This window comes from Heptranchias perlo, chromosome 21 (genome assembly GCF_035084215.1).
Source record: "Heptranchias perlo isolate sHepPer1 chromosome 21, sHepPer1.hap1, whole genome shotgun sequence".
NCBI classification, from domain to species: Eukaryota; Metazoa; Chordata; class Chondrichthyes; order Hexanchiformes; family Hexanchidae; genus Heptranchias; species Heptranchias perlo.
The window spans coordinates 49850636-49871915 of NC_090345.1; the positions used below are offsets into that span (position 1 = coordinate 49850636).

At 46.2% G+C, this 21280-nt stretch overlaps 1 protein-coding gene across 1 annotated transcript; it reads right to left on the bottom strand.

The window, feature by feature from the left end:
• Positions 1 to 328: 328 nt before the first annotated feature.
• LOC137340255 (RUN and FYVE domain-containing protein 2-like) lies at positions 329 to 18351 on the bottom strand. The gene is made up of 5 exons (XM_068002673.1): positions 18297 to 18351; positions 17416 to 17509; positions 15879 to 15927; positions 10569 to 10646; positions 329 to 1525 (listed from the first exon to the last, which is right to left on the bottom strand). Exons 1-5 carry the CDS (start codon positions 18349 to 18351, stop codon positions 1382 to 1384), a joined length of 420 nt encoding a protein of 139 aa, XP_067858774.1. The 3' UTR covers positions 329 to 1381.
• Between the last annotated feature and the right edge of the window lie 2929 nt (positions 18352 to 21280).

Sequence of the window (21280 nt, forward strand, 5' to 3'; positions counted from 1 at the left end):
ACCCTCTAACAACTTACCCACTACAGATGGAGTCCAGGTATTATTCTAGTAAATCTGCACTACACTCCCTCCAAGGCCAATATATTTTTCCTAAGGTGCGGTGCCCAGAACTGAACACAGTACTCTGTATAGCTGCAGCTATAACTTCTATCCCTTAACTCTCTTTGGACCACCACTGGTTTGAGCTTTTCACCATTTAGAAAGTACTCTGATCTATCCATTTTAGGTCCAAAATGGATGACCTCACTTACCTACATTGAAATCCATTCACCAGTTTTGCCCACTCACAATCTAAGTTCTCTCTCTTCCTATAAAACACGAGTCCATGTTCCCAGATGTAAGTCAGTTTATTTCCCACCAGTTTTGTGTCACTCATAACTCCCACCTTAAAAATTCTGGTTAGTTAGTGATGCCTGGTCCCTGTTAATAAACTGAAGCCCACAGCCTCAGCTGTATTGTGTGTGTGTGAACACCAACACTATTTGTATCTCATGCAGAATCTAGCCAGTATAAATACTGGGCTCTGTAACCTTCCCCAGCCTCTAGTGTTGTGGCTGCTTATAAGATGTGAAAATGGAGCAGTATGTCCATTCATTGTAAAAATCCCACAAAACTATTTACAGGAGCAGGGAGTTCTCCTGCTGTTTAAGTCAATAGTGTTAACAGCTTCAAACACCTCTGCTCAATATCACTTGCAGTGGGGTTTTTTTCATGGGGAATTTGTGCTCATTAAGGTGAGGGATGTCATGGCCATTGTTTCATTTCCCCCAGTCTATGGCTCTGAATCAGATCAGCAATTAGGGACAGTTTGATTTATAGGCCTCAATTGATTTACAAGCAGCAGCTGGTGCAGAAACTATTTAAGTAGTGTTATAATTTTATGACTGAAGTGTCCTTGATCAGGCAGAGATTTTAATATAAAACAACTTCTGCCATTGAATATCAATACACACCAGCTTCCACTTACATCATGTGAAACAATTAGATAATCCCAAGAAATCAAAAGAAAAATTCCACTCAATTACCTCCTACTCAGTTAGTTCAATTTGAAGGGCAGAAATAAATCGTACACCAGCAAAAGTTCAGCTTTTCAACCAAATACTGCATTAGTGATCTTATTTAAATACATTTAAAAATACTCATTGTTAATACAAAATTATACAGACATCCAAATTAGTGCCAGTTATGTGAATTAGAAGCACTGTCATTGAGCAACACAGCAAATGTCTCCAATAACCTGCAGAAATGACAGGTACAAAACTGCCAATATCAAAGTCTTCACAAAACAGGAAAGTGGGTTATTGCATGTCCATGTGGCGTTAATGCTACACGAGACCCTCCTCACACCCCCCCAAAATCAGGCTGCGTGCATTGGGGAATCTCAGGCGGTGTTGGAGGAACATTGCTGCAGTAGCAGTGCATGACAGGTGTCGCACACACGCACAGGTTTCGGTGAAGAGGGCAGAGGAAGCTCATTGTCAGAGCAGGTGTTGCAGAAGATCTCCCCACAGTTTCTGCAGTGATGCTGAGGAGAGGATAATGACAGAAATCAGAGCTTCATCAACACTGCTGCAGTTACGCATTTTACTTCACGTTAAATAGAAAACCTAACTCTGCTTACCAACAACATTTAATTGGCACCTTTAACAAAGGAAAACATCCCAAGGCGCTTCACAACAGCGTAATCAGACAAACATTGACCCCGAGCCAAAAGAAGGGTGACAAAGCTGAGGCAGAGGGGTTTAACTAGGAAATTCCATAGCTGAAGGCATGGCCACCAATGGAGGGGCGAAGGAAATCAGGGATGGTTAAGAGGCCAGAATTGGAGGAGCGCAGAATTCTTGAAGGGTTGTTGGGCTGGAGGAGCTTACAAAGATAGGGAGGGATTTGAACACAAGGGTGAGAACTTTAAATTTGAGGCAGTGGTGGACTGAGAGCTAATGTTGGTCAGTGAGCACAAGGGTGATGGGTGAACAGGACTTGGTGTGAGTTAGGATACGGGCAGCAAAGGATGAGCACAAGTTTATGAAGTGGGGGGTGGAGATCGGAGGCCAGCCAGAAAAGCATTGGAATAGTCGAGTTGGGAGGTAATGGGCATGAATGAGGCTTTCAGCAGCAGCAGATGAGCTGAGCCAGGGGTGGAGACGAGCAATGTTATGGAGGTGGAAGTAGGCAGTCTTGGTGATGGAGCAGATATGAGGTCGGAAGCTCAGCTCGGGGTCAAATAGGACGCCAAGGTTACGAACGGTTCGGTTCAGCCTCAATAGTCAGGGAGAGAGATGGAGTCGGTGGCTAGGAAACAGAGTTTGTGGTGGGGACCAAAGACAAAGGCTTTGGTCTTCCCAGTATTTAATTGGAGGAATTTCGGCTCATCCAGGACTAGATGTCAGAAAAGCAGTGCGATAACAGAGGCAATGGAGGGGTTGAGGGAGCTGGGTATCGTCAGCATACATGTGGAACCTGATGTGTTTTTGGATGATCTTATTTGTAACTTTGATTAGGACCGTTTCAGTGCGGTGACAGGAGTGGAAACCAGATTGGAGGGGTTCAGGCATGGAGTTGAGGGAAATATGGGCATGGATTTGGGAGGTGACAACACATTCAAGGATTTGAGAGGAATGGAAGGCAGATTTGCAAGGACAGAGCTTTGTAAATCTTCCTCTATGCTGCTCAGGCCTCTGCTAGAAAATGAGGACAGGATTAGTTTTGGCTATAAGCTCCCTGCTCACACTGATGGTCTACAGGAGGGTGAATGGTACTCTGAGAGTGCCCAAGCCTAAGGCAGCAGCTACAGGAGGGGAGGAACACCAGTGGAAAAACATTGCAGCTTCACAAACATTTCTAAAGCAAGTGGCTGTAGACTGTAACATGATACACACCAATACTCTTAACAAATAATAGATCTTAGCATGTACAACTCAAGACTGCAATGTCTGGGAAGCTCACCCCATGAGAAGACAAACCAAACACAAGGTTAAACATTTTTGTTCTCAAGGCATCTTCCCCAGTTTCAGCATCACACTCTCCCAGGGCAGCACAGCTTAGATACAGAGTAAAACTCCCTCTACACTGTCCTATTAAACATTGCCAGGGCAGTTACAGCACGGGTTAGAGATTAAATCTCCCTCTATACTGCCCTTATCCAACACTCCCAGGGTAAAGCTCCCTCTACACTAGCCCATCAAACACTCCCAGGATAAGTATAATGTGGGATAGGTGCCAAATTCGGGCGGTTTGGTGCTGTGAATTCACTCAATAGGACGTGAATTCAAACTGCTCAACACTCGTTTGTAGGAACACTGGAACAGGAGGCCATTCAGCCCCTCAAGCATGTTCTACCATTCAACTGGATCATGGATGATCTGTAATTCCATCTAGCCACCTTGGTTCTATAACCCTTAATACCCTTGCTCAACAAAAATCAATCTCAGTTTTGAAATTTTCAATTGAACCCCAGTCTCAACAGCTTTTTAGGAGAAAGAGTTCCAGGTTTCCACTGCCCTTTGTGGGAAGAATTGCTTCCTGACATCAACCCTGAATGGGCTAGCTCTAATTTTAATGCTATGGCCCTTTTTCTGGACTCACCCATCAGAGGAAATAGTTTCTCTCTATCTGCCCTATCAACTCCTTTAATCATCTTAAACACCTCAATTAGATCACCTCTTAATCTTCTAAACTGAAGGGAATGCAAGCCTAGTCGATGCAAGCTATCCTCATAATTTAATCATTTTAGCCCCAGTATCATGCTGGTGAATCTGCCAATATATCCTTCCTGAGATGCGGTGCCCAGAACTGAATACAGTACTCCAGATGGGGTCTGACCAGAGCTCTGTAGCATTACTTCCTCCAGTTGGATTCCAGCCCTTTTGACATAAAGGCCAACAGTCCATTAGCACTTTTAATTATTTTTTGTACCTGTCCACTGGCTTTTATTGATTTCTGTACTTGGACCCCTCAATCTCTCTGCTCATCTATAGTTCCTAGCTTCTCGCCATTTAGGAAATACTCTGATCTATCTTTCTTTGGTCCAAAGTGGAAGACCTCACTTTCACACATTGAACAGGACCGTGGTATGTGGGAGTCTGTGGACAGCAAGATGGTCCCGGATTGCCATATCTGCAGGAAATGTCTCTGCTTTGAGTCATTCCAACTCAAGAGTCCTTGAGCTGGAGTGCAAGTTAGAGACACTCCGACACAGCAGGGTAAGGGGAACCAAGGGGAAGTAGAGGAGGAGGTCCCACAGACACTGGTCCTGTCCAACAGATACAATGTACTTGCTACCTTTGCGTATAAGGATTTAGGCTGCAGGGTGGACAGCCAGAATGCTAACCATGGCATCATGGAGCATGAGGCTGTCCAAGGGGGGAGGAGCAGAATAGAAAGGTTGTAGTCATAGGGAATTCGATAATTAGGGGGATAGATAGCATCCTCTGCACTCACGACCAGGAGTCCAGGAGGGTGTGTTGCCTACCTGGTGTAAGGGTAAAGGCTATCTCGGAGCAACTGGAGAGGAACTTGGAAAGGAAGGGGGAAGATCCAGTTGTCGTGGTCCATGTTGGGAACAATAATACAGGGAAGAAAAGGGAGGATGTCCTGCTAAGGGAATATCAGAAGTTAGGAACTAAATTAAAAAACAGGACCTCACAGGTGGTAATCTCAAGATTACTACCTGAGCCCACGTGCTAATTGGCGTAGGGAATGGCAGATCAGGAAGGTGAGTGTGTGGCTGAAAGAGTGGTGTGGGAAGGAAGGGTTCCATTTCATGGGACACTGACACCAGTACTGGGACAGGAAGGAGCTGTACCACTGGGACGGGCTCCACCTGAACCGGAATGGGACCAGTGTCCGAGCGGAAAGGATAAATAGGGCTGTGGATAGGACTTTAAACTGGTAAGACAGGGAGAGGGATCTGGGGAAGATAACATGCGAGAAGAAAAAGGAAATGAGAGTAAAGGTCAAACCAAGGTAAGGAATAAGGGTAACAAACAGGGAACAAATACAGTAATAGAACAGGAGTACAAAATGACTTAGAAAGGGAATTGAACAATTACTAAAAACAAATTAAGTTGCCTGTACAGCAATGTGCACAGCATCCGAAACAAAACAAGGGAACTGGAGGCAATAGCGATTAGTCAGATTTGGTAGGGATAACTGAAACATGGCTGCATAAAGAAGTTAAATATTGCAGGATATAATGTATTTAGAAATGATAGGGAAGGAAGGGGGTGGAGTAGCTGTACTAATTGGAGACAACATAATGGCAATAGAAAAAAGGGACATAAGTGACATTAAGATGGAAACAGAATCCATATGGATTGGGACAAAGGATAAGAAGGGGTCGATCAAGTTAATAGGTATATTCAACAGACCACCTAATAGTGGAAGTGAAATGGAGGATGAAATATGTAGCCAAATTTATGAAATGAGTAAAAAAAAATTGACTAATATTCATGGGAGATTTCAACTACTCCGAAATGAATTGACAAGAGGTAGGGGAAAAGGAAATGGGAGTTTTTAAACAGTTTGGACAGGACTCCTTTCTTACCCAGTATGTGAGAATCCCAAAAAGAGAGGAATCACTGCTGGATCTAGTAATGGGAAATGAACCAGAATAGATAAGAGAAGTAAGCATAGGGGAACATCTAGGCAATAGCGATCATAACATAATAAGATTTAAAATAGTGACTGAGAAAGACATAAGACAGACAAATGGGAAAAAAGCTCATTTTAAGGGGATGAGAATGGAACTACGGAAGGTAAACTGGAAAAATTTTTTAACAAATTAAAACGGTAATCAAGAGTGTTCAGGAGAAGTATATTCCACTAAAAAGAGCAAACTAGGGAATAATGAAACACGATGGAGAGATAAGGGTAAAATTGAAACTAAGAAAAAGGTATACACTAAGTACATAGACAATAAAGAAGGATGACAAAAGGCAATATGAAGAGGTTAGACAAGAAGTCAAAAAAACAATTAGGAAAGCAAAGAGGGACGAGATTAAATTATCAAGGAATATAAAAATGGTAAAGTATTCTGCAGACAAATAAATAACAAAAGAAAAATCAGTGTAGGGATAGGAGCATGAAGGGATGCATAAGATAAACTCACAGGTAATGACAGCGAAATGGCAGAAATGTTGAATAGTTACTTTGCCTCCGTATTTACCAGGGAGACTAACAAGGCAGGCAGGACATTAGAAGAGATCAAAAAAGATATTGAAACATTTAAGATAGAAAGGGGGGAGATAATTGATAAACTAAATCAAACTTAAGAGGATAAAACCCCTGGTCCGCATGGATTGCATCCGTGAATATTCTATAGCAGAGGCACGATTACATAGATATAAAAATTCACTAGAAAAGGAAATTGTGCCAGAGGACTGGCAGACAGCTAATGTTATTCCTATATTTAAAAAGGGAGAAACAAGTCCAGGGAACTATAAACCAGTTAACTTAACATCGATGGTAGGAAAGATAATGGAATCTCTCTCAAGGATATAACAAAGACTTTTTTTTATTATTCATTCGTTGGATGTGGGCGTCGCTGGCGAGGCCGGCATTTATTGCCCATCCCTAATTGCCCTTGAGAAGGTGGTGGTGAGCCACCTTCTTGAACTGCTGCAGTCTGTGTGGTGACGGTTCTCCCACTAGAGAACAAAAATATAATAGTCAGCATGGATTTCAGAAGGGAAAGTCATGCTTGACCAACCTTATTGAATTCTCTGAAGTAGTAAAGAATAGACAAGGGTAATATAGTAGATGTAATATATTTGGATTTTCAAAAGGCCTTCGATAAGGTACCGCATTGTAGACTCATGGCTAAGGTCAGAGCACGTGGAGTCGGGGACAGGTATCAGAATGGATAGCGAGCTGGCTACTATTCAGAAAAGAGAGGTTAAGGGTAGCTACTGGCAAAAGGTAGGAAGTGGTGTTCCACAGGGATTGGTGCTGGGACCACTGTTGTCCACAATTTATCAACGATCAGAAGTACAATTTCAAAATTTGAGGACCACACCAAATTGGGGGGTGTAGTTAATACAAAGGAAAAATGTGTCAAATGCAAGAGGACATTAATAAACTTGCAGAATGGGCATGTAATTGGCAAATGAATTTCAATATAAATAAGTATGAGGTGGTGCATTTCAGTAGGAAGAATAAGGAGTCCACATACTGCTTGGATAATGAGTCTAAACGGGATAGACGAGCAAAGGGATCTAGGGGTACAGATACACAAATCACAAAGTAATAACGCAGCTTAAAAAGGCCGTAAGAGATAAATCAAGCACTGGGGTTCATTTCTAGGGGGATAGAATTGAAAAGCAAAGAAGTTATGTTAAACTTGTACAGAACCTTGGTTAGACCACACTGTGCACTGTTCTGGTCTCCATATTATAGAATGGATATAGAGGCATTGGAGAAGGTGCAAAAAAGATTCACAAGGATGATACCAGAACTGAGAGCATATCCTTATCAGGAAAGGCTGAATACGCTAGGGATCTTTTCTCTGGAAAAAGGCTGGGAGTGACCGGAGAGAACTTTAAGATAATGAAAGGGTTTGATAGGGTAGACGTAGAGAAAATGTTTCCACTTGCGGAGGAGTCCAAAACTGGAGGTCATCAATATAAAATAGTGGCTAATAAATCCAATAGGGAATTCAGGAGAAACTTCTTCACCCAAAGAATGGTAAAAATGAGGAACATGCTACCACAAGGAGTAGTTGAGACAAATAGCATAGATGCATTTAAGGGGAATTTAGAAAGCACAAGAAGGAGAAAACAGAAGATTATCCTAATAGGGTTAGATGAAGTAGGGAGGGAGGAGGCTCGTGTGGAGCATACCAGCGTAGACCAGTTGGGTCGAATGGCCTGTTTCTGTACTGTAGTTTCGATCAACTCCATCTGCCACATTTTTGCCCACCCAATGTCCCTTTGCAACTTTCTGCTCCCATCTTCATTATTTACTGTGCCACCTAACTTAGTGTAGTCAGCAAACTTAAATATACAGCTCTCTATCCCTTCATTCAAGTCATGTATAAGTAGAGTGAAAAGATGAGGCCCAGTACAGATCCCTGGGAGGACACCACTAGTCACATTCTGCCAATTTGACCACATATCCATTATCCCTACTCTCTGCCTCCTGACCAATTCCCTATCCATGTCAATAGGTTGCCTCCAATTCCATGCGCTTTCATTTTTGTCGATTCTTGTTGAATGCCTTCTGGAAGTCCATATAAGCAACATCTGTAGACACTCCCTTTTCTACCACGTTAGTTACCTCCTCAAAAAATTCAATTAGGTTTGTTAGACATGACTTACCCTTTACAAATCCACGCTGGCTCTCTCTGATCAGCTCATATTTGTCCAAATGCTCAGTCACTCTGCCCCTAATAACAGATTCTAGTAACTTCACCACAACTATTAGACTAATAGGCCTATCATTTCCATGTTCATCCTTTTTACCCTTCTTAAATAGTGGAGTGACACTGGCAATTTTCCAATCCAAGGGGACAATTCCTGAATTGAGAGAATTTTGGAAGATTGTGACTAATGCACCAACATTTTCCTCACCTACTTCTTTTAATATCCTGAGGTGGAAACCATCAGGTCCTGGAGATGTGTCTGTATTTAATAACATTAGTTTCTCCATGTTTTTTTACTTATATTAAATGTAGTAAGTTCCTCCCCTTGATTTATTTTAAATTTTCCTTGTATCTCTGGTACTTTATCCTCATCCTCCACTCTGAAGACCAAAGTGACTATTTAGCAAGTCTGATTTCCTGATTTACAATGTCACCTGCGTCTGTTATTAAGGGGCCCACATTACTCTTAGCCACCCTCTTTCTCCTAATATACTTGTAAAAACCTTTAGTGTTGTCCTTGATATCCCTCGCAACCTTTTTCTCTTATTCCCTTTTTGCAGCTTTTACCACTTTTTTTCTATCCCTTTGCTGTTCTTTATTTCTCTCAGTCCGTGGGATCTCCACTGTTATTTGCTTTTGTACAAGCCTTTCCATTTTATACCAGCTCTCGCTTCCCTTGTTGACCAAGGTTGTTTAATTGCACAAGTAGAGCTCTTGCCCTTTGTATGTACAGGTCTTGTATTCTACCAAATACTTTTTCAAACACCTCTCGCTGTTCATCTGTAATTTTATCAGTTAGCAGTTCTGCCCAGTCTATTGTGGTCAATTCCTGCCTCATCCCTCCACAGTCAGCCTTACCTAAATTTAAAACCTTGGTTCGTGACTCACTCTTCTCCCTCACACCTAGTATCGAACCACATCATATTATGGTCACTGTTATCTAGGTGTTCCCTTACCCTTAGATTATAGACTAATTCAGGCTCACTACTTATTATTAAATCGAAGATGGCCTGTTCTCTTGGCTCAGGAACATATTGTTCTAGAAACCATCCCGAATACACAAGAAATTCACTGCCTTTGGGACTCGAGCTGTTCTGCTTCTCCCAATCTATGTGAAAATTAAAGTCTCCCATTATAACTACTCTGTTTTTGAAATAAGCGTCTCTGATCTCCACATTTATGAATCTGGACACTTTATTACTGCTATCTGGAAGTCTATAAACAACTCCCACCAAAGTCGTGCATCCTTTTCTATTCCTCAGTTCTACCCAGAGAGTTCCTACTACCTGCTCACCCTTACTGATATCCATTCTTTCTAATGCTGTAATAGTGTCCCTTGTCAATATCACCACTCCTCCTCCTTTTCCAATTTCCCTGTCCTTTCTAAAGATCTTATAACCTGGAATATTTATCTCCCCGTCACGCCCAGTTTATAGCCAGGTCTCAGTGATGGCCACTACGTCAGACCCTTTAAGCTGAATTTGTGCTTCAAATTCATTTGTTTTATTAATTATGTTACGTGCATTAGTGTCTAGAACTTTTAACTGGGCAATAGGCCCACACTGCCCTTTCGCCCTGATGTTTTTAACACACATTTTAACTGATCACACGCCTTGTTTTTTTTTTAAATCACTTCTGCTGTATTTTTATGTAATTTTATTTCCTATATTTGTTTTGAACCTGATGTATTTATATTATTGTATTTATATTATCTTTAACAATAATATAAATACATCAGGTTCAAAACAAATATAGGAAATATATTCTAAGTGAGTTTTCATCCCAGTCTGGACTGGATTTGGCCCAAAGTGAAAGGTCACACTGTTGCGAGCGGGAGCAATGCTTTACTAATGACGATTATAGGAACAGGAGGAGACCATTCAGCCCCTCAAGCCTGTTCCACCATTCAATTAGATCACGGCTGATCTGTTCCTTAACTCCATTTAACTGCCTTCGTTCCCTAACCTTAATACCCTTACCCAACAAAAATCTATCAGTCTTGGTTTTGAAATTTTCAATTGACCACCAGCATCCACAGCTTTTTGGGGGAAGAGAGTTCCAGATTTTCACTACCCATTGTGTGAAGTGCTTCCTGACACCACCCCCTGAACAGCCTAGCTCTAATGTTAAGATTATGCTCCCTTGTTCTGGACTCTCCCACCAGAGGAACATGACCCTGCTGGTAAGTTATTCTCAGTGTGTCATTTACCTTCCTGGTGGAGATGGAGAACTCCTTCTCACACAGTTTGCAGCTTGTAGCGTCCCTGTCCTTCAGCCACACCAAACCCTGGAGATTGGAAACACAATGTGCATGTCGCATGAAACAGCCTGAAAACATCCCGCTTCTGGTGCAAGACGGAAAGTGAATTCATAAGAACATAATAGGAGCAGGAGTAGGCCATACGGCCCCTCGAGCCTGCTCCGCCAGTCAGTAAGATCATGGCCGATCTTCTACTTCAACTCCACTTTCCTGCCCGATCCCTGCATCCCTTGATTTCCCCTAGAGTCCAAAAATCTATCTATCTCAGCCTTGAATATACTCAACAACTCCACAGCTCTCGGTGGTAGAGAATTCCAAACATTAGCAACCCACGGTGTAAAGAAATTCCTCCTCAGTCTTAAATGGTTGACCCCTTATCCTAAGACTATGCCCCCTAGTTCTAGACGCTCCAGCCAGGGGCAACAGCCTCTCAGCATCTACCCTGACAAGCCCCCTCATAATTTTGTATGTTTCAATGATATCACCTCTCATTCTTCTAAATTCCAGAGAGTATAGGCCCATCCTATACTCTATGACTCTATAGGCTACGGACCAAATGCTGGAATATGGGATTAGAGTAGACAGGGCTGATGGCCGGCGCGGACACGATGGACCGAAGGGCCTCTATCCGTGCTGTATAACTCTATCCTACTCAATCTTTTAGTTAAAAAAAAAGGATCACTGGCTGGAAAACTAATCACTTTAGATTGTGTTCAGAAAGTGCCACCATTGGCCAGTGACTGAAGGTTCTGCCCAGTGTGGTAATGAGTTATATCAACCAGATGCTCCCAAGCTCAAAGGTCCAATTTGTGCTGGGCTAAACTACCTCAGCTGGCAGTGATACTAAAACTGGCCACAACATCTCTCACGTTAGAAGAGGGAATTGCCACTCTGATTACCACCTCATGACCTTGCTGGCACGTGTACATGTGTGGGCACCAGGCAAGGCAGCCTCGGAGAAGCTGGGATACTCCCAGATCAAACAGGCCGGCTATTAACTCACACACAAAGAACGGCCACTTGACTGACGTATTGGGAGTAGCCCTGGGGACTATACCCACCAGGAAACTGAAGGAAAGAATCTCATGAAAAGAATTCCCTCCAATCTACTGCTTTAATCTGGAACTTTTTTGTTTGACTGCTGATTAGAGAACAGTCTGAAGAGAATTATCCAGCCCATCAGGTCTCTCAGGGCACTTCACTGTCAATCACTTTTTGAAGTGTTAAGCAAGGGAATGTGGCAGCCAATTTGTGTACAGCAAGATCCTAAAGACAGCGAGACACAAATGGCTTAATCTGATTTCACTGAGAGGGGAATGATGGCCAAGACACCAGGAGCTCTTCAAGCTCAGTGTAATGGGGATCAAAGCCATCCGCTTGATTGGCATCTCATCCACCACCCTAAACATTCACTCCCTTCATCACCGGTGCACTGTGGCTGCAGTGTGCACCATCCACAGGATGCACTGCAGCAACTCGCCAAGGCTTCTTCGACAGCACCTCCCAAACCCTTGATCTCTACCACCTAGAAGGACAAGGGCAGCGGGCACATGAGAACAACACCAGCTGCACGTTCCCCTCCAAGTCACACACCATCCCGACTTGGAAATATATCGCCGTTCCTTCATCGTCACTGGGTCAAAATCCTGGAACTCCCTTCCTAACAGCACTGTGGGAGAACCGTCACCACACGGACTGCAGCGGTTCAAGAAGGCGGCTCACCACCACCTTCTCAAGGGCAATTAGGGATGGGCAATAAATGCCGGCCTCGCCAGCGACGCCCACGTCCCATGAACGAATAAAAAAATGTCCACCTGAACCAATGGGACAAGACGACAGGGCTTCGGTTTAACGTCTCACCTGAAGGATGGGGCCCCCAACAGTGCAGCACTCCCTCAGTACTGGCACCCCCCCCCCCCCCGACAGTGCAGCACTCCCTCAGTACTGGCACCCCCCCCCCCCCCGACAGTGCAGCACTCCCTCAGTACTGGCACCCCCCCCCCCCGACAGTGCGGCACTCCCTCAGTACTGGCACCCCCCCCCCCCCCCGACAGTGCGGCACTCCCTCAGTACTGGCACCCCCCCCCCCCGACAGTGCAGCACTCCCCACAGTACTGGCACCCCCCCCCCCCCCCGACAGTGCAGCACTCCCTCAGTACTGGCACCCCCCCCCCCCCCGACAGTGCGGCACTCCCTCAGTACTGGCACCCCCCCCCCCCCCCCGACAGTGCGGCACTCCCTCAGTACTGGCACCCCCCCCCCCCCGACAGTGCAGCACTCCCTCAGTACTGGCACCCCCCCCCCCCCCCCCGACAGTGCGGCACTCCCTCAGTACTGGCACCCCCCCCCCCCCCCCCCCCGAGAGTGCAGCACTCCCTCAGTACTGGCACCCCCCCCCCCCCGACAGTGCGGCACCCCCCCCCCCCCCCCGACAGTGCAGCACTCCCTCAGTACTGGCACCCCCCCCCCCCCCCCCCCGACAGTGCGGCACTCCCTCAGTACTGGCACCCCCCCCCCCCCCCCCGAGAGTGCAGCACTCCCTCAGTACTGGCACCCCCCCCCCCCCCCGACAGTGCGGCACCCCCCCCCCCCCCCCCCGACAGTGCGGCACTCCCTCAGTACTGGCACCCCCCCCCCCCCCCCGACAGTGCGGCACCCCCCCCCCCCCGACAGTGCGGCACTCCCTCAGTACTGCAGTGGAATGTCAGATTAGATTGTAGGCTGAAATCTATAATGGGGCTTGTGCCCATAAATGACGTAGAGGATGCAGTTCGTTTATTAGTCAATTACCTGAATTATACAATCACCTCCACTGGAGCAGGTCCACAAGTGTATATATATATATATATATCAACAGACTATTTTATAACTGCGTTTTCTGACGCTTTGCAGCAGGTCAGAGTATAGGGTTAGTCTGCAGCACAGAAACAGGTCATTCGGCCCAATGGGTCTGTGCCGGCGTTTATGCTGTACGCGAGCCTCCTCCCTCCCCATCAACATTCCTTTCTCCCTCGTGTTTATCTATCTTCCCCTTAAATGCATCTGTTAGTCGCCTCAACTACTCCTTGTGGTAGTGAGTTCCACATTCTAACCACTCTCTGGGTAAAGAAGTTTCTCCTGAATTCCCTATTGGATTTATTAGTGACTATCTTATATTTATGGCCTGGCACGTGGGGGGAAATTGATCAGTAAACAGGGGGGGGGGGGGAAGAACAGGACAATCCTGCCTCCCTGTTATCCAACGCAGGGTAACTGATTTTCTTGACCTTTGCCCCCAGGGAACACATTCCAATGATGCAAAGGTCAGAAGAGGGGACAGAAACCGTACGGTCAGGTCTCCAGTCACTTTGCAAAACAGGCCCACAGGGCATGCTGAGCCTTCCCGCTTCATCATCCTTCCATGCGGCAGTTGGTCTCTCAGACAGGAGGCACCCTAAGAGGACGGGGGTGCCATGACCCACCAAGATCAATGGTCGGGGGGGGGGGGGGGGGCCAAGCCAGAGGATCTTTGGGATGGGCAGCCAGGCCCACTGCAGCACTCCCATTTCTGGCCAATTTCCTGGCACTAGGCCACACCCACCCCTCCACCCCAGACGGGAGGTCTCTCTCCTCACACCATCCCCCACCGGCATTATTAGCTGATATTTTTCCAATTGCCAATTTATTTTATCCCGGATTATTGTCTCAAAGTTTTCCCACCACCGACGTTAGGCTGACTGGCCTGTAATTGTCCGGTTTATCCCTCTCCACTTTTTTTTGAACAGGGGTGTAACATTTGCAATCCTCCATTCCTCCGGCACCATCCCCATATCTGAGGAGGATTGGAAGAATGTGGCCAGAGCCTCCACAATTTCTACCCTTACTTCCCTCAGTGACCTAGGATGCATCCCATCTGGACCGGGTGACTTTTCTACTTTAAGTACCTCTATTTATTTTTATCCTATCCAATATCACTACTAGGGCGTAGAAAAATTGGATGCAGCTTACTGCTGTAGCAAAAATTCCCAGCATTTTGTTTCAACAAAAGCTATCAGCTGGGTGCCAGACAAGTGAACTGAATGTTTTGGGATGTTAATTAGTAAACAAAGGGGGATTGTTATGCACAATCTAAAGCTGCCATTGTGATGACAACTAAATGGCTAGCTGTCTTATGCCATGTGACCAATTTAGCCAAGAGACAATGGATGGTTCATGCTGCCAGAGGGGAGGAGATGATTCAGAGTTTCACATTTAAAATATTAACAACTGCTCCTTTTTGATTATGAACTGTTCAATATTTCAAAGGCAGTTGTAAACCAGTGATTAACAGCACTTATGGTTTCTTTTGCTGGTATTTAGAAAACAAAGATTGTTTTGTTGAGAATGAGTAGTTCAATTTGCTTTCCCAAGGTGAATGAGTCAATGGAGTTTCCTGATTGACAAGGAGAGCAGCCAATCACAGTAGGTCCCTCAGACTCTCAGCTCAAAATTCTGTTCAGAACTCTCTCTCAAAGACAGCAAGCCATTTTGGGGATTAAAAGTATAAAAACATGGAAATTTTTGTTGATTAAAGACTGGATAAGTTGGTAAACTCACTAATACAGCATGAAGCGCCCGAAGGCAGGGGGCTAAAACAGGAAGTGACTGACGACGGGGGAGCAGTGGAGAGGTGTCCGATTGTCGCAAACGGATTGGAGGGGGCCGACAGGCGGGTTGTTCCCCCCCCACCCCAGGAGATGCCCTCTTCCCACCCAGAGAACCCCCCCCCCAAAACCTGGGGTGCCCTCTTCCGACCCAGAGAACCCCAAAACCTGGGGTGCCCTCTTCCGACCCAGAGAACCCCCCCCAAACCTGGGGTGCCCTCTTCCGACCCAGAGAACCCCCCACCCCCAAAACCTGGGGTGCCCTCTTCCCAAGGCCTCTTAACACAACTCGTAATAACATCCCTGTTCTAATAAAACCTACAACTCACTGAGTAACCACAAGGGACATCAGTTAAAACAAGAATACAAACTGTTTGTTGAATGTGCAGACATCGCACTGAATGCAGGTGCAAAACAATCTTTCCAAAAGGAAAAGAGCCAGTAATTGAATGCTGGATGCTTCTGACCACCCCGTCTTAGCACAGTAACACAGTGTGATCAGAGGCAACTGTGACCTTGAAGAGACACACCCCATCTTAGCACGGTAATACGGTTTTATCAGGGGTAACTGCTGTCTCAAAGCAGCACACAACACTGCCACGGAAGGTGAGCTAGTAGCAGTATTATATAACATTACCTGCAATGCTTTGTTAGCTTCTTTAATTGATTCGATTTTGAGTTTTGACCTAAAAAAAAGGAAAGAATTTATTTTGACCGGGGTGGGGGTGGGGGGGCGGGAAGGATTGTAAAAAGATTTCTAACAGCAACATACAACAAAATCAAAATACAACAAAACACAAACGTCAGCTTCATAGTGACAGGGAACACAGGCAATCTGTCTCCAGGATTAGTTGTGATACCTCTCATTGAAAGATATAAGACTCTGAGGGGACTTGACAGGGTAGATGCTGAGAGGTTGTTTCCCATGGCTGAGAGTCTAGAACCAGGGGTCTGTCATTAAGACTGAATGAGGAGGAATTTCTTCACTCAGAGGGTTGTGAATCTTTGAATTCTCTATCCCAGAGGGCTGTGGATGCTCAGTCGTTAAGTATATTCATGGCTGAGATGGATAGATTTTTGGACTCTAAGGAATCAAGGGATATGGGGATAGGGTGGGAAAGTGGAATTGAGGTAGAAGGTCAGCCATGATCTGATTGAATGGCTGAGCCGGCTCGAGGGGCCGTATGGCCTACTCCTGCTTCTATTTCTTACGTTCTTATGTAGTTCAATATCCTGCTGTAGACCCAGGAAAGGAACATTAGAGGTTGCAAACAATGGGGAGACAGAGTGAAGCTGCATACGAGACTGACATCAAAACAGCAGGAAACCAGTAACAGAAGGCCATTCAGCCCCTCGAGCCTTTTCACAAAATCATACAGCACAGGAAGAGGCCATTCAGCCCCTCGAGCCTTTTCACAAAATCATACAGCACAGGAAGAGGCCATTCAGCCCCTTGAGCCTGTTCCATCATTAATTAAATCAGAAAGAGGGAAGGAATAAAGAGAGTCCTCGTGTGAGGAATCAGACAGTGTACTGTACCCCACAAACATGCACTCACTGGGTACTGAGCCTCAGACCTAGATAGATCCCAGGTCCCACCCTTGCTCTATTCCCAGTTAGCTGCTCAGAGACAAGCTATCAGTAATTCAAGGCCTACACTGCCTCCCCACCTGGGGTTGCCAACCTTCCAGGACTGTCCTGGAGTCTCCTGGAATTAAAGATTAATCGCCAAGATACTGCTCTGAACAAGGAGAAAAATCATACGGGAATTTAAATTATTTTTCATTTTCTGAGAACACTTTTGCTTTGTTAGTTATAAATATATTGGAGATGGGAAAATGGCTGTTTGACCGAGTGGGGCGGCTGGAGGCAGGAGGTCATGTGATGAGACCTCCTGGAGTCGGATAGTCCAGCGTTGTGGGGTGGGGGGAGGGGAAATCAGTGACCAAGCCTCGCAGTCCCTAGTACCCAATAACCCCAGTGCGAACGTTGGATGCCCCACACTGAACATCAGCTCGCTGGGCTCAGAGATGAAGGATAGTCAATCAGTGAGATAGTGGGTGTGGCCACAGCCTGTGGATCCAAACCCCAGCGACGGGTAACACCTTCCGGAGGGTTGGGGGGAGCGCCGAATGTCCCACGTGCACGATCACCAAGATGAATGGATGGTTTACTCGCTGAGTTTGTAGCCCAGTTCCTGCAGTGCCTGCTCCTGCTCGTCACAGATTCTCTGCAGTTCTCCATTCTCCTCTTGTAATCGAGGAATTCCTGTGAAGCACAACGGAGCTCAGATATATCAACTCGGCATGGGACTCCATGACCTTCACTTTATTTACCCCATCTTCCTCCTTGTACAGGCCATCCCCACTGGCAACAGGAAAACCTGCAGAGTTCATTCCCTATGGACACCCCCCCACCTCTCTCCTGATGGAGGGGTCCAGTCGCCGTGGACACCCTGTAGATAAGTCGCCCCCAGAACCTTAGCCAAACGACCGGAAAATCAATGAGTCGAGAGGCCATCCAACAAATTCATCCTGTTCTCACCTGATGTCCATTCCAACCAGGGTCACTGGATAGAGATTGTCCACCCTGGGCCTGGGGCCCGGTCCAACTGAAGCCTTGGTCGAGATGTATGGGGATTTAAGGGGGGTAGAGGAGCCCACTGCTTCCATCCAGTGACTCAAGGGTTGACCGCAGCCAATCGGGGCCTAACACCAACCTCCTCCTGCAGTGAGCAGGAATTGGCTAGGCCTCTAACTCCCCACCGCCATTTTATATGCAGCAGCCAAGGTCATGTTTGCCCTTTGGGTCCTGAGCTGCCGGCCACGTTTACACGTTTTTCTGGGTTCTGGGCTCAGAAAGTCGATCCTGACCCCACTCCATCTTTAACTACCAATGGCATGTGACTGAATCGTTCATCACTGCAGCAATTGGAAAGTTGTGTAGCAAGCAGAAAGTGTAACCGGGAATTCAGAGAGTCCAGTGGTTAATCTATAAATCTCTCACATTCCAATATTTGAACTGGCTCAGAGCTTTCTCTTTTGCTCACACTCACGTGCAAGAGCTAATGCGAGACAGGAAGGAAAAGTAGTGTGCAAACGGGCATGCATGGCTATGTGAGAGCCACGTGAAAGTCCACAAGCACGAGGGTGAGTGAGCATGACAAAGTGAGAGACTGAATACAAGAGGGCCATCAGGAAAAGGCAACTCAGTATGTGAATGAGCGGGGAGGACGACAGGGTGGGCGTGCGGGGGGTGCTGCGCAGAGCGGGCAAGGGGCAGTAGGAGCGCGAGGGCCCAGCGATAAAGTTAAAGTGAACTCAAGTCACATGATCAGAGAGAGAGACAGGAGAGCACCAGAGTGAGACACGAGATACAGATTAACTAAACTCGTGTGGAACACAGGCAATGAGTGAGATTCGAGAGAATCACTGGGACAGAGGGTGACTCTGGTCTGTCAATGTTCAAGGGCAGTGATGCTTTCACTGAGTGGAACCGTTTCTCAATCTCTCAGAGCGAGAGGATCTATACAAACAGCAAGAGAATCAAACACTTTTGCTGACTGGGATGAACAGAACAGAGTGATTCTCAGGTTTTCAGTACCTTCTTCAGGGTGCTGAGTTGCTGTGTTTGTGCTCGGAGTTGTGAGATGGAGTCTCTCTCCCTCTGAAGCTCATTGTGTAGTGATCGTCTCCACTCCGTCTCTATCTTCAGATCCGTTTCCAGTTGGACCCTGTTAATTGAGGATAAGCACAGCCTCCATCAAATACTTACAATCACAATAAACAATTTTAATGAATCTTTCAATAAAATGTTGTAGTTATTGACTGAAAAACATTTTAATCTGCAGATCCACGAACTCATTGTATGCTGCAGACATTTTGTTCAAATTGAGTGTCACTGGAAGTGAGCACGAGAGCATATGGTGAAAGTTAAGGACATGACAAGAACTGGTTTTACAATCCCCCCCTCCCCCCCCAAACTCAGGATAAGGAAGCCTCAACAGGTCTTACTCGCTCAAGCGAAAGATGTGAGGTGGGGGGTCACGTGGCACACCCATGAGCAAACCATTCAGTGGGTGCAACTGTCTGTTTAGGTGGAGAAACCTGGGGATAACACCCAGTCACGGTCGCCGGGTAAACCCGAGGATAACACCCAGTCACGGTCGCCGGGTAAACCCGGGGGTGGGCTGCGTTGCGAGCAATTCAGTGCCAGCTGGGCAGAGTTAATGGACACAGCAGCACAATATTTGGATCCGCGCTTGGTGCAAGGATCCAGAGGCAGCAATCACAGGGAGGGTATGCCTGCACTGGAAATCCTGCCGGGAAGTCTAGAAAGATCAGTAGTCTGATGGCACGTGTAATGCACAATGCATGGTCCTTGCTCCCAGAAAGGGAAGTTAGATGACATTTGAAACTTCACCCCGTTTAGCCCAAGAAGAATTTTGGTGTAGATTATGTTATTAAAAAGTTCAGGTTAAGTATACGAAAGGCTAACTCCCCCAGATACCCAAGCTGTCGGGAATGGTAATTGGGACAATTTGATGGAATACCAGACAAAAGAACCATCAAATTTGGCACTCTTGCAGTTCTGAAACAATGGGAAATCATTTAGCACATCCCATAGCAGTTGACCCCATGAGGTTAGAATGGTTTACACTCAATACATGTGACAGGCGGGACGTAGTCAAACAGATGATGATGCGGTGCTCTCCACAACTGGGGGGGGAGGGGGGGGGGGGGAAAAGAGGGAAGAAATCAATTCTAGGTGCTAGCTTTGATTGACAGTTCCTGGATCAATTCGTGGTCAGGGTTGGGGGAGGTGTCAGGAGGTAGCGTTGGTCTCCCTGGAGTTCAGTCAGAGATCTCACTCTCTCTCATCAGTAGCAATGAGGCTGAGACACTCCGAGTCAAGGTATGAACATACATGGCGGCTAAAAGGTTAGTCCCAGTTAGTTCAGTAACTACTAACAGGGACAAAGTTGCTTAGTTTATATTTTTCATCGTACAAGGTGCAATAAGATATAGATATAACTCACTGTGTTCTGTTCATTCGTATGTTACATGTAAGATCAACCAGTTTGTTCGGACTCTGCACATGTAGTGAGGGTCTAATTATTATGAACCTTGGGTCACATAACTGAATTACTAGATATTGGGCTGTAAAGGAGCTCTGCAGATCGCAAGGGATGGAGGCCCTCTTGTGGGAGTGACCAGTGACACTGAGCCCGAGAGAAAATCCACGGTGGAGAGAAGAGGCAGCAACGGCGATGGGGGGGCGGACGGCGATAGGGGGGCGGACAGCGACCGGGGGGAGCCACCAGCGATAGGGAGGGGACAACTCAATTGAGGTTCAGACTGACTCACATTTTTGGGGCACAGTAAAGGGAAATACTCTTACTGGACCTGATCAGCGCCCCACGAATCGGCGCTCCAGGATTTGGAATCTCTCCGCACAACGAGCAGAAAATCTACATAAATCAATTTGTTAAAAGCTCCTGCAATTCTGAAGCCTTCAAATGCCATGTCTGGGGTCTGCTGGCAGCAGTGGCTGCCCACACCTGTACTCATTCACAACCAGCCTTCCTCGTTCTTCCCCAATTCGCTCTCTCAAAGACTCAACTCTTGGCTGGAGTCAGTTTCACAGAATACAAAAACCTTCCAACAGCTTCCCCAACAAATCATTTTTCACACATGAACCTGGATAACCAGTGTCCACACATTTCCCACCCCCTGACCCAGTCCCCTATCCCACTCCCCCACCCACTCTCTAACCCCCTACCACACACTTCCAATGGGGGGTAACGGGGCTCTTCGCTAACCCAGGGGCACCGAGGATAGTGGTAGCACCCATAAGGCCACTTGGTTGAGATCAGGTAACTAAGGACCAGAGACTTTCTCGATCTGTCTGGCTCTCCCACTCAGGATAAAGATATCGAGGATCAACCCTCCCAGCTTTGATGCAGAGAAAAGCTTCAATCATTTCCAGCATCACAGCTGTAACCTCGGCACTGGGCAGTCACGTCATCTGATTGAAGAA